This window comes from Salvelinus alpinus, chromosome 23 (assembly GCF_045679555.1).
Source record: "Salvelinus alpinus chromosome 23, SLU_Salpinus.1, whole genome shotgun sequence".
NCBI classification, from domain to species: domain Eukaryota; kingdom Metazoa; phylum Chordata; class Actinopteri; order Salmoniformes; family Salmonidae; genus Salvelinus; species Salvelinus alpinus.
The window spans coordinates 10,011,806-10,026,438 of record NC_092108.1 but is presented as its reverse complement, the minus strand read 5'-3'; the positions used below and the strand labels follow the sequence as shown (position 1 = coordinate 10,026,438).

At 41.6% G+C, this 14,633-nt stretch overlaps 1 protein-coding gene across 2 annotated transcripts in view; it reads right to left on the bottom strand.

Annotated features, from left to right (window-relative positions):
- LOC139550178 (insulin receptor-like) overlaps nt 1-14,633 on the bottom strand; it is a 123,508-nt gene that overhangs the window by 13,587 nt on the left and 95,288 nt on the right. For both annotated transcript variants that reach the window (XM_071360875.1, XM_071360876.1), the window contains 6 exons: nt 7,448-7,646; nt 6,598-6,890; nt 4,715-4,854; nt 4,024-4,183; nt 3,796-3,895; nt 1,230-1,297 (listed from right to left, as the gene is read on the bottom strand). In XM_071360875.1, the coding sequence (XP_071216976.1) occupies nt 1,230-1,297; nt 3,796-3,895; nt 4,024-4,183; nt 4,715-4,854; nt 6,598-6,890; nt 7,448-7,646 (960 nt within the window). The remainder of the gene's footprint in view (nt 1-1,229; nt 1,298-3,795; nt 3,896-4,023; nt 4,184-4,714; nt 4,855-6,597; nt 6,891-7,447; nt 7,647-14,633) is intronic.

Here is a 14,633-nt window from a genome sequence, read left to right as displayed (position 1 = left end):
AAGGCCGTAACGTAATAAAATGTGGAAAAGGGGAAGGGGTCTGAATACTTTCTGAATGCATTGTATATCATTGATGCAATTTCAATGTTCAGTTGCTTTGTGTATCACCAAATTTGCTTTGATTTTAGATGATTTTACAGCAACACTGGTAAACGCATCCAAGTTTCTTGACGTTTCAAAGAGATGTCAGTCAAGCTGAGGTCATGAACATAAGCTTCATAAGCCGACTCAGCCTGTCTTTTCCAACTTCCTGGTAGTTAGCCATGAGGAAAATTCCTGTTCAGGAAGTTTAAAACCCAAAAATTGCATGCTGCCTATAAGTGAGTGCCGCGCATTCTGCAAGATGGATGGTCTATTGAAAAATGTCAACAGTAGATGCTGCCGACACCCCACACTTCTACGCAAAATGGGAATCGTTCAATATTTTGTTTATCAATACATGATTGTGTTTCTATCTCCTGCCTTGGTATAGGCTCAGTTTAAATACGCTATTACGTCACACTCCTATCGCAGAGCAATACTGTAGCCTACCCATACTGTCATAGGCTACCGGTCTATTTACTGATGAGCACGATTGGCTATTGAATGAGTGACGGATAAATAGTAGCCTAATATATGTTGTGTAGCAAAATAAACCAGTCATGTCAGAAACGGACAGACATGCTCCGCAATATGATTATGATTCAGGCCCATATAATAAAAAGTGAAAGAAATATATTAGGCGACTATGCAATCTTCTTACCAACAGCAAATGCATCTGTTTTATCATTAGGCCTTTTACGTTTCAATGTTTTTTATCGGCATTATTATAATAAACAAACACCTTCATTTCCTCCAAAAATAACAATATTAGCTTGCAATACATTTGCTCAACCACTAGAAGTTGGGCGTATGCATGGTCTGAGATGTACATGGGAGGTACGCAAACTCTCCCGTCAAGTTCAACTTTTGATAAATAACAACCTTTGGAGGGAAAAAACAGGTCGCAAGTAAGGCTTACTTTTATTGCGGGCACTTTAGATAAATGAGGCCCCTTGACGCTATAATCCACAAACGATCAAGTATTGTATTTCTCTAAATCTCATAGCCAGCTAGTATGTGTCAGTGATTGTCTACTTACATGGCATACTAGTTTCAACATCAAAATACAGTCAGCTATGCTTTTTATACAGGTGTATTCCCCAAAGGTCAGCTGAGAATATAGAAGTCAGTTAATAAGGTGTCCTTACTGTCAGCAGCACTGAGGTACTCTGGGTTAGAGGAGGTGTAGAGGGGTCCAGAGGGGCCCTGGGTTTGCCTTGGTGGGAAAAACAAGGTGGTAGAGTTAAGCAATAAGGCATGAGGAGGTGTGGTACACTGCATTTGGACAGTATTCAGACCCCTTCCCTTTTTCCACATTGCTACGTTACAGCATAATTTAAAAAATTCAATAAAAAAAATAAGTATTCTCAATCTACACACAATACCCCATAATGACATCACAATACCCCATAATGACATCACAATACCCCATAATGACATAGCAAAAACAGTTTTTTTTGTTTTTTTTTGTTGCAGATGTACAAACCCCCCCCCGAGAAAAATTCAATTTACATAAGTATTCAGACCCTTTACTCAGTACTTTGTTGAAGCACCTTTGGCAGCGATTATAGCCTCGAGTCTTGGCTATGACGCTACAAGCTTGGCACACCTGTATTTGGGAAGTTTCTCCCATTCTTCTCTGCAGATCCTCTCAAGCTCTGTCAGGTTGGATAGGGAGCGTCGCTGCACAGCTATTTACAGGTCTCTTCAGAGGTGTTTGATCGGATTCAAGTCCGGGCTCTGGCTGGACCACTCAAGGACATTCAGAGACTTGTCCTGAAGTCACTCCTTCGTTGTCTTGGTTGTGTGCTTAGGGTCGTTGTCCTGTTGGATTCTGGTAAACATTTGCCCAGTCTGAGGTCCTGAGCGCTATGGAGCAGGTTTTCATCAACTTGGAGCAACTTTCATCAACATACTTTGCTCCGTTCATCTTTCCCTCGATCCTGATTAGTCTCCCAGTCCCTGCCGCTGAAATACATCCCCCCTTCACCGAAGGGATAGTATCGGCCAGGTGATGAGCGGTGCCTGGTTTCCTCCAGACATAACGCTTGACATTCAGGCCAAAGATTTCAATATTAGTTTCATCAGACAAGACAATCTTGTTTCTCGTGGTCTCAGAGTCCTTCAGGTGCCTTTTGGTAAACTCCAAGCGGGCTGTCATGTGCCTTTTACTGAGGAGTGGCTTCCGTCTGGCCACTCTACCAGAAAGGCCTGATTGGTGGAGTGCTGCAGAGATGATTGTCCTTCTGGAAGGTTCTCCCATCTCCACAGATGGACTCTAGAGCTCTGTCAGAGTGACCATCGGGTTTTTGGTCACCTCCCTGACCAAGGCCCTTCTCCCCCGACTGCTAAGTTTGCCCGGGCGGCCAGCTCTATGAAGAGTCTTGGTGGTTCCAAACTTCTTCCATTTAAGAATGATGGAGACCACTGTGTTCTTCGGTACCTTCAATGCTGCATACATTTTGTGTTACCATTCCCCAGATCTGTGCCTTGACACAATCCTCTCGGAGCTCTACGGACAATTCCTTCAACCTCATGGCTTGGTTTTTGCTCTGACATGCACCGTCAACTGTGGGACTTTATATAGACAGGTGTGTGCCTTTCTAAATCATGTCCAATTAATTTAATTTACCACAGGTGGACTCCAATCAAGTTGTAGAAACATCTCAAGGATGATCAATGGAAACAGGATGCACCTGAGCTCAAATTTGCGAGTCTCATAGCAAAGGATCTGAATACTTACGTGAATAAGGTATTTCTGTTTTTATATTTAATACATTTGCAAAATAAATTAAAAACCTGTTTTTACTTTGTCATTATGGGGTACTGTGTGTACATTGATGAGAATTATTACAAAAAAATATATTTTAGAATAAGGCAGTAACATAACAGAATGTGAAAGGGTCTGGATACTTTCCGACTGCACTGTGTATAGCACGTCGAAGGGCTGTTCTTACGCACGATGCCACGTGGCATGCCTGGACACAGCCCGTAGCCGTGGTATGTAGTCCATATACCACAAACCCCTGAGGTGCCTTATTGCTATTATAAAAACTGGTTACCAACATAATTAGAAAATAAAACAAAATGTTTTATCATACCCGTGGTATATGGTCTGATATACCACGGCTTTCAGCCAATGAGCATTCAGGGCTCAAACCACCCAGTTTATAATTAATAATATATCATGATTATATAACAAGTAACAACACAGAGAGATACCAAATCAATACCATAATAATCCTAAAGTTAATCCAGGTATCAGAAGTTACAGTGTACACACACTAGGAGTAACATTATTATAATAACAGAGAGCGACCAATGACTAGCCTCGCTGTAAACACACCTGATTAAACCAAATCAAAGTCTTCATTTATAACCACCTTTTAAACTGTAATTATGAACGCTAAAACTATTTCTTTTTAAATTGAATGTAGAATTATTATTTTTTCCCCCTCAACGTATCGTCTGACTGTAAAAGTAAATCATAATAAAGTAAGTACAATTTAGAGCCTGGTAGTGAAACAATATACACATCTAGACCACTAGTAGTTGAGCCATTTTGTCTTATTGCTGGGCTGGAACAAAAGCCTATAGTTACTGCTGGTGTATCAGGAGAGAAGCTGTGTCCTTGGTGAACAGCCGAGACGACACACCAGCTTCTTTCACACACAGTTGGCTGAAGACAGATTGCAGAGAAGCCATAAGACTTACTTCTTCCTGAACAAGACGAATCCTCCCGCTGCCACCAGTATCAGTAGAACCATGAAGATGACTGGACCAATGATAATCAATAGGTTGGATGGGTCCACCCCTACAAAACACGTTGCCGTAGAGTTTTAGGCCAGGCTATTGCTAACGTAAAAAAGCTCTATATATTAAAATGATATTGGATTGATTTCACTGATTGGTCAAGCTGTCTGTGGCGTGTGTGTCTCTTACGGAGGTCCTGTACGTAGAAGTGTGTGGGGTCGGTCCAGGAGCCGTTTCCTGCCAGCGACGTGGCTCGGATCCTCACAGTGTAGTTCCCAGGGTGCACCACTCTCAGCCTGCTGCCCTCCGACTGCTGGTACATCTTCCTGGACACACAGTGGTGCAACTCCTAGAACGAACACACACACACACACACACACACGAGATGTTTAATTTATTTATATATTTTTTTTAGGAGGAGAGGAGTTGGAGGGGGGAGAGAAGAATTGAATAAGCCCATTATATATAAATGAAATGTGAACGAATGAAAGTAGGAAACGCAATATTACACGAGGAACACATCGAGCTAATAGAGTACACATTACTGCATTAACAGCCAACAATAAAAATTAAAAAAAGAGACCTGATTTGAGAAAAACATGTTTGTTTGACCACCACTGGAGTTATGTTGTTTTCAACATCAGTAATATCAGCTGTACCCAGTGTGATGTTGCCATGGTAACTAAAACAGAGTGCTGATGCAACATGGCTATTGTTACATTAACGGTCCTATTTTAGAAATGAGAGCAGAGAGACTTGTGTTCAACATATCTGAATTATACTAAGTGAGACTGTGGGCACAGCATATGTCCAGTATTTTAAGTGTGTGTTTGTTTTCATGCCTGTGAGTGTTTTCATGCCTGTGTGTTTGTCTGCTCACCTCTGCGTCTCCCAGTCTCTTGTAGTTGACTTCGTACAGGATGATCATTCCATTGGGAGCTTTAGGCTCCAGCCATTTGATGTGAACAGAGTACTCAGACACATCATAGCTGATGGGGCCCACGATGTCATCTGCTTTGTCTGTTGGCAGGATACACAAGGTTTTAAAATGGCCTCTGTTGACAGGATACACAAGGTTTTAAAATGGCCTCTGTTGACAGGATACAAAAGGTTTTAAAATGGCCTCTGTTGACAGGATACACAATGTTTTAAGATGGCATCTGTTGACAGGATACAAAATGTTTTAAGATGGCATCTGTTGACAGGATACAAAAGGTTTTAAGATGGCCTCTTGACAGGATACAAAAGGGTTTAAGATGGCCTCTGTTGACAGGATACAAAAGGGTTTAAGATGGCCTCTGTTGACAGGATACAAAAGGGTTTAAGATGGCCTCTGGCTGTTGACAGGATACACAAGGTTTAAAATTGGCCTCTGTTGACAGGATACAAAAGGTTTAAAATTGGCCTCTGTTGACAGGATACACAAGGTTTAAAAAGGGCCTCTTTGGCTGTTAGCAGGACACACGAGGTGTTAAAATAGCCTCTTCACTCTATCCCAATACCACAAACCTCAACATCTCAGATCTATAAATACTGTGTAAAAGTAGACAAAAAAAATTGATATGCACTTCTTAAACTGCTTTTTTACTTCTGACATTGTTTTCTTAAGTGGTGGGTGTGCGGTGTAGACTGTGTGCAAGTGTAGCGTAATTAAGCAATAAGGCCCGAGGGGGTGTGGTATATGGCTGTCAGCCAATCTGCATTCAGTGTTCAAACCACCCAGTTTATAATGGCCAATATACCACAGCTAAGGGCTGTCCTTAAAGGGATACTTCGTGATTATGGCAATGAGGCCGTTCATCTACTTCTCCAGAGTTAGATGAACTTGTGGATACCATTGTTATGTCTCTGTGCCAATGCTAACTAGCATTAGCGCAATGACTGGAAGTCTATGCTAGCAGATACCCATAGACTTCCAGTCATTGCGCTAACGTTAGTTAGCAATTGCGCTAACTAGCAAATGCAGAGACATAAAAATGGTATCCACGAGTTCATCTTACTCTGGGGAAGTAAATAAAAGGTCTCATTGCCAAAATCCGGAAGTAGCCCTTTAAGGCGTCAACATCCCTAGGTTTGGCTGGTGAACCGAACGAGTGTGCTCGCATACTCTCTTAAAAGACCTTCGCTTGAAAAACGATAGCAATAGTACTGTTTGTCCATCTTGAGATGCCGTAGCCCATATACACTGCTTCAAAAAATGTATCTAAGCTAACTCAAGATAACTGTCATTCATTTCGAGGAGACCTTATTCGCGCAATTCTACATCTAATTAAGATGATTGGTGCAGTATTTCTCAAGTAAAAACATGTGGATGTTTTGTCTCTCATTAAATAACAACAAACACTTAATTGAAGAATCCCTACTTGGGCTACCAACATCAGCTTGCCTTGAGACATGTTGTTGTTGTTGTTGTGCAGGAACAGCTGAAAAACCCTTGCCGAAGACCAAAACATAATGAACTGTGGTCAAAATACATGCACAAATGTTCCAAACTGTTTCGGATGGTAAGCATGCGGACGCCTTTATGATCGACACGAAGCAGAGTTCCTGGATACAGCCTATAACCGTGGTATATTAGCCATAAACCACAAGTCCCCGAGGTATAAACTGGTTACCAACATAAATAGAACAGTAAACAAGTATTTTTTTTGCGTCATACCTGTGGTATATTGTCTGATATACACACGACTGAAATGCTGTTTCAGCCAATCAGCAGCCAGGAATCAAACTACCAGGTTTAAAATGGTGTGTAGATAGCCTCACCCTCAGGCATGGTGCGAGCTGAGACGAAGGCCGCCATACTGCAGCGTGAGGGGTTTGTGGGGTGGTTGCAGGCCAACACATCGATCTGGTACGAGGTGAAGTGTCGGAGGCCGGAGATGACCGCGGACTCCTTGGAGAACACAGTCAGCTGGATCTTAGTGCTCTCCACACCATCCTCATCGTCGTCTGGGCCGCGGGTGGCGTAACCTTCCGGCAGGGTGGGAGGCTTTGTCACGAACGAAGGCTGCGTCTCATTAGCTACGCCCATGGCTGAGCGGCGCTGTCTGGTTGATCTGGGGGATAATCAATCAATCAAATTGTATTGATTTAGTGTTAAACACATCATACTGTTAAGGTTACCGCTACTGAGCAGAGTGCTGATGAGACTTAGTGCAGGTAACTTCTGAATGTTTACCGCCAGGGGGAGCACTGGGACTTTGATTAGCATGGAAGGGATTCAAATTCTGATCTTTTTGCCACTAATTGGTCTTCTGACCAATCAGATCAGATATTTTGCCACTAATTGGTCTTCTGACCAATCAGATCAGATATTTAGCCAATAATTGGGCAAAAGATAAGAATTGTTTTGCCTGTGTAAATGCAGCATTAGGTTTTAAATAACAGGATAAAGACAGAGCTGATCTAAAACTCCTATTTGGGGATTTGTGTGTAAATGTTATGTATATATATTTGTTTTGTACCCTAACTACAAAATGAATGTCCCAATTAGGACAATAAATACATTGATTAATTGACTGACTGTCTGTTTTGGCTGGCTGGCTAGCTAGCTAGCTAGCTGATTGGCTGGCTGGCTGGCTAGCTAGCTGGCTGACGTAGCTGTCATACATACTTGAGCAGGAAGACCTCATTGTGGATGTAGTTCTCAAAGGTCTTGCGGTACTCTGAGTCCTCAGCCTCCTTCTTCAGTTGTTTCTCTGTTTTGGGACAGGCACAACAGCGGCCACCCTGACCCTCATCCTCAGTCTGGTTCCACTTAGCCTCTTCGTCACTGTCGACCTGGGTGGGCACCCGCGAAGGCAGCTTCATACCTAAACAGAGAGAGAGGGAGAGAGAGTTAAAGACAGAGAGAGATAGACACCTGCGATGGCAGATTGATACCTGAACGGAGAGAGGGAGCGCGAGAGAGAAAGGGAGACAGAGTTAGATAGACACCAGCGATGGCAGCTTCATACCTGGAGGAAGAGAGGGAGGGAGTTTACCCCTTTAGTTAACACCAGTGGCGTGTAATGGAGGGTATACGTAGGTTTACCCACTTATTTTTCAGTGGGCATTGCGTATACTCACTTCTTATTCCCCACTGATGCTGTATCAAAGTAGTGTAATGGAGGTATATGCCGTATCAATTAATAAGGCTGATGGAACAGATCATAATGTTTACCTTAAAATGTTAAATATTATTTCTTCACATTTTAGGCGCAGCAATGTACACATCGGTAGGCCTAAGCATTAATGTTCCAAAATCTATGTTCCAGTTTTTGCGGGAAACACAGTTCTAAAATGAGCACAGCACATGCGAGCAGTTTCATGCCAGAGATGGGAATATCCATTACAAATGTAGGAAAGGGGGAGATCTAAAGATACAACAACTATCATGGGTTGCTAGTAGAGGTCGACCGATTAATCGGAATGGCCGATTTAAATTAGGGCCGATTTCAAGTTTGCATAACACTCGGTAATCTGCATTTTTGGACACCGATTGTGGCCGATTACATTGCACTCCACGAGGAGACTGCGTGGCAGGCTGACTACTTGTTACGCAAGTGCAGCAAGAAGCCAAGGTAAGTTGCTAGCTAGCATTAAACTTACTCTATAAAAAACAATCAATCTTAACATAATCACTAGTTAACTACACATGGTTGATGATATTACTAATTTATCTAGCTTGTCCTGCGTTGCATATAATCGATGCGGTGCCTATTAATTTATCATCGAATTACAGCCTACTTCGCCAAACGGGTGATGATTTAACAAGCGCATTCGCGAAAAAAGCAATGTTGTTGCACCAATGTGTACCTAACCATAAACATCAACGCCTTTCTTTAAAATCAATACACAAGTATATATTTTTAAACCTGCATATTTAGTTAATATTGCCTGCTAACATGAATTTCTTTTAACTAGGAAAATTGTGTCACTTCTCTTGCAAGCATTCAGGGTATATGCAGCAGTTTGGGCCGCTTGGCTCGTTGCGAACTGTGTGAAGACCATTTCTTCCTAACAAAGACTAATTAATTTGCCCGAATTTTACATAAATTATGACATAACATTGAAGGTTGTGCAATGTAACACCAATATTTAGACTTAGGGATGCCACCCGTTAGATTAAATACGGAACGGTTCTGTATTTCACTGAAAGAATAAACGTTTTGTTTTCGAAATGATAGTTTCCGGATTTGACCATATTAATGACCTAAGGCTTGTATTTCTGTGTGCTATTATGTTATAATCAGGTCTATGATTTGACATTTGATAAGAGCAGTCTGAGCGGTGATAGGCAGCAGCAGGCTCGTAAGCATTCATTCAAACAGCACTTTCGTGCGTTTGCCAGCAGCTCTTCGCTGTGCTTCAAGCATTGAGCTGTTTATGACTTCAAGCCTATTAACTCCTGAGATTAGGCTGGTGTAACCGATGTGTAATGGCTAGCTAGTTAGCGGGGTGCGCGCTAATAGCATTTCCATCGGTGACGTCACTCGCTCTGAGACCTTGAAGTAGTTGTTTCCCCTTGCTCTGCAAGGGCTGTGGCTTTTGTGGAGCGATGGGTAACGATGCTTCGAGGGTGGCTGTTGTCGATGTGTTCCTGGTTCGAGCCCAGGTAGGGGCGAGGAGAGGGACGGAAGCTATACTGTTACACTGGCAATACTATAGTGCCTATAAGAACATCCAATAGTCAAAGGTATATGAAATACAAATGGTATAGAGAGAAAAATTCCTATAATAACTACAACCTAAAACTTCTTACCTGGGAATATTGAAGACATGTTAAAAGGAACCACCAGCTTTCATATGTTCTCATGTTCTGAGCAAGGAATTTAAACGTTAGCTTTTTTACTTGGCACATATTGCACTTTTACTTTCTTTTCCAAAACTTAGTTTTTGCATTATTTAAACCAAATTGAACATGTTTCATTATTTATTTGAGGCTAAATTGATTTTATTGATGTATTATATTAAGTTAAAATAAAAGTGTTCATTCAGTATTGTTGTAATTGACATTATTACAAAAAAATAAATAATAATAATAATAATAATAAATAATAATAAATTTAAAAAATTCGGCTGATTAATTGATATCGGCTTTTTTTGTTCCTCCAATAATCCTCCTGATGGTCCTCCTGATGTTGTTTAAGCATCGTTATAAACTTAGAACATACAATGCTGTTGTTTCTCTATTAAGAGAGAGCGCAAAAAAATAACTGAAATAAATTGAAACAAATCTGAAACCTGTGAATTTCTGACTCAATTGACAGCCTCATTTATCAGTTCCAATTGTAGGTTCTACTATCAGCCTACTTGCACAGTACATCTTGGGTAGGCCTGACTGTGAAAGACCAATATAGGATTTATCATTATAGATTATTCACAATTTATGTCACTGTTTCTCATAGAATTTTTCACACAGGGTGCCTTTCCTTTGCCGGGTGAGCCATACCAATTTTTGCAATATATGGATTTGTGCCATTTACTTTGAACTAGACTGTATTTACAGCACCTGAGTAGATGCACTTCTTTTGAGATCAAAACGAGAATTGCATGTAGCCACCCGTGCACATTTGTTCATATTCTTTGCTAGTTAGTGAATTATTAGCCCAGTTATAGATACTTTCTAGTCAACAACGGGGGAGTGGTTGCTTCCTACAACAGCACAACGTGTACATTTCTAGCCTTCTTTGAAAAGTGAGTCAGGTAAAGAGCTTATTTTTAAATGTCTTAAAGGGGCCGTGTTGTATTTTGAGACAGGCTTGAATAAGCTAAGTAGCCAATAGGCAGAGGGTAGCACAATTTGACTGATTCTCTGTAATAATGGTATGGGAATAATAAAGTTTTATTTTGTAAAGTGGTTTCTTGCCTCAAACACCACAACATTTTCACCTCCATTTTCAGTGAAGGACAAGTGGATAAACAGGTTAATGTCAAGCCCTGCATATTTTCTTCACAAAGTCTCATGGAATGTGGTCCCGTGTGGCGCTTGCAACGCCAGGGCCGTGGGTTCGATTCCCACGGTGGACCAGTACAAAAAAAACAGTACAAAAACAAAGTATGAAAATGTATGCACTCACTACTGTAAGTCATTCTTAGTTTGTCTACAGTAGGAGCAAATGTGTGATGTGAAATGTAGGTCTACATTTCACATCACACATTTGCTCCTACTGTAGACAAACTGTAACTTAAAGCGGGTACAGCCTCAGTAAAACAACCACCAGAACTTTCACAATGTTCAAGTTTGCGCTCAGCAGACAGGAAATTTGCTCAGTGCTGAAAAACAAATAGAGGGAACATTGGTCAAGACTCCATCCTGTCAGTAACTGTCCTCAGTGTCTCATCTGGTTGATATAAAACAACCCTCACATGATCCCCTCCAGACTAGTGTTGTCTAGACTGTTTGGCTGAGTGCATGGGAGTAGAAGAGGACGTTAAAGTGGAGCTCGTCTGTGTGACACAGAGTGAGTGGCTGCCACTTGTTAGTGCAAGGCCAAATCAGGTAAGAAACTATTCCAACCACCTCTGAATCACAGTCCCTCACACACACACACACACACACACACACACACACACACACACACACACACACACACACACACACACACACACACACACACACACACACATCTCTGGCAGCAGTCCAAAAGAATAGAATAATAAGTCGGGAAATATATTTGTATTATATCGTATTTTGTAAATGCTCCCTTGTGAAATATACCTTGGTCTCAATGGGACTCCCTGTTATAATACATGTTAAATACATAGGGCTGTGAATTGCCAGCGACCTCACGATACGATATTATCACCATACTTCGGTGCCGAGAGGATATTGCGATTCGCACGATTCTATATGTACTGCGATTCGATCCTGCCATTTTATTTGCGATCGGATGTTCCAAACATATTGCGCACCAAGTCTGCTGCAGAGGGACAAGAGAGAGCTATGAGAAAATGAGTTTTAATCAGTCATGGAAATAAAAGGGCTGAAAACATGATGGCTCACCATTTAAAAAGAACATGGCTGCTCTACTTGTTGGGCGGAGCCTTTGGCAGAGTTGATAAGGAACAATCCAAGTATTGTGGGTGTTTCTGTAGGCGGTCTTCAGCACAGGATTTCTATCTACGCGAATGATGTCTTGCTCTACATATCCAACCCTGAGAAATCCCTCCCATTTTAGACACAATTACAAAGTACGGCAAGTTTTCAGGATATAAGATACAGTTGAACAAATCCACTGTTTGCCCTCTCAATCTTACACTCAACGGCTCAGTTAAGACACTCTGCCCGTTCCAATGTAAGACACAGGGGTTTCAATACCTTGGGATCTTTGTAACACCAGATATGAATGGCCTTAAGGAAAATGATCTCCTCTTTTCCTGGATCAAATCAAGAATGATCTCCGAACCTGGATCTCCCTCCCAATCAGCTTAGTGGGAAGAATCAATGTTATCTGTATGAACATCCTCCCTAGATTGAACTATTTCAGATACTTCCATGTTATCTCCCAGTTTATTTTGTCAAAACAACCAACCAAAGCATCACCAAATGTATATGGGGCAATAAAAAAACTGGGTTCAAGTACTCCACTCTATCGAAACCTGAATCTAAGGGTGGTCTTGCCCTTCCCTGCCTTCATTTGTACTACTGGTCTGCCCAAATCCACAACATGTTAACATGGCTCACAAACAGACAAGACTCAATGTGGATTCAGATAGAGGCCCAAATCCTGTGGTTCATTGCCCCTAAACTTAATTATATTCATTAATATCTTTAGTGAAGTGGGCAACATAGCCAAAACCTTTGTCATTTACAGCACCCAACTAGCATGGAAGGACTGTAGGAAATACCTTGGCATTTCCTCCCAGATATGCTCTCCCTCTCCTATAGTATACAACCCAGACTTGCTAAAAGTCCTGATGGATGCCACTCACCTATAGTATGCAACCCAGACTTGCCAAAAGTCCTGAGGGATGCCACTCACCTATAGTATGCAACCCAGACTTGCCAAAAGTCCTGAGGGATGCCACTCACCTATAGTATACAACCCAGACTTGCTAAAAGTCCTGATGGATGCCACTCACCTATAGTATACAACCCAGACTTGCCAAAAGTCCTGAGGGATGCCACTCACCTATAGTATACAACCCAGACTTGCCAGAAGTCCTGAGGGATGCCAACTTGAATCTTTGGTGTATTCTGGGGATCAGGACCTTATCAGACGTGTTTCATCACAACATAACTACACTGAAATCCTTTCAAGAGTTTTTGTTGTTGTTGTTGTAATATCTTCAAATTAGACACGTCATTTCCTCGTTCACTTCCATGGGGAGGTTTAGAGCTCAGCTGAATGAAGTTGAGACCCTTCTTGCTACAGCACAATCCATCAAAGACTAAATCTCCTTTATCTATAGACTCCTTTCTGAGAACGTAGGCTCCTCCTTTACTACGGTGAATAGAATCTGGGAAAAGGATCTCTGTCTGGCGATCAGTGATGAGTTATGGGTGGATGTTTGCTACAAGGTATACTGCTCCTCTACTAATGTAAAAATGAAAGAATCTAATTACACATGTTATTACACCCCAGTGAGACTTTGGGGTGGCAGGTAGCCTAGTGGTTAGAGCGTTGAACTAGTAACCGAAAGGTTGCAAGATCGAATCCCCGAGCTGACAAGGTAAAAATGTGTTGTTCTGCCCCTGAACAAGGCAGTTAACCCATAGTTCCTAGGCCGTCATTGAAAATAAGATTGTGTTCTCAACTGACTTGCCAAGTTAAATAAAAGGTCAAAATAAATAGAATGAATATAGACATAAACCAATGAGGAGATAGGAGAGGCAGGACTTGCAGCTCGATATGCGTTGACGCGCGCGAGCAGTGTGGGTGCAATAACTGAATAACATAGATTTCAAAATGTATTTTAGAGGCACGTTCACGCAGATGAGCAGAGCAGACAGACAGACAGACAGACAGAGCAACATAGAACAAAAAGCAACAAGACAAAATTCATAAAAGCAACAAAGTGTTTCCATACCTCACAAGCTACAGACAACAGCCAACATGGAAAGCGGCAATACACAGCTAGGGATTATGTTCACAAATCTGATTGACCTTTAGCCATGTCTTCATGCATTTTGTGAAAGTGTGATATGTGGTGCAGTTATGTGTGTCTGATGGCAGTGTATTCCAGACATGGGAAGCTCTCACAGAGAAAGCGGATTTACTGAAGGTACTTTTCCTTAAGGGAACTATACAGTCACCTTTCATGGCAGACCTTGTGGATCTGCTGCCATAGGTTTGGGTTTTCTGTTTAACAAAAATACTGAGTGGAGGGGGAGCAGGCCATTTAGGATCTTGAATACAAGACATGCATCGGTGTATTGCACAAGATTTTCCCAACTCAGGAGCTCATGCTTTCTGAGGATGTAACAGTGATGATGGCTATTGGGCTTCCTATCAAGCACTTTGAGAGCCTGTTTGTAGACAGACTGAATAGGTTTTAATGTTGTACAGCAAGCTTGGGCCCAACTAGTCAAGCAGTATGTTAAGTGGGGGAGTATCATAGATTTGAAGTACAGTTTTGCTACCTCTGTAGTCAAACAATTTCGTATAAATCGGAAATTAGCCTGGTTGAATTTGGTTATTTGAATTACCTTTTTCACATGCTTTTAAAAAGAGAGGTTGGAATCAAGTATGATGCCAAGGTACTTAAAATCAGATACCACCTGGAGCTTCTCCCCTGACACATAGACATCTGGCTCAGTTGCATCTGTTGCCCTCTTTGTGAAGAACATGCAAACTCACATTGAGATGCAAACA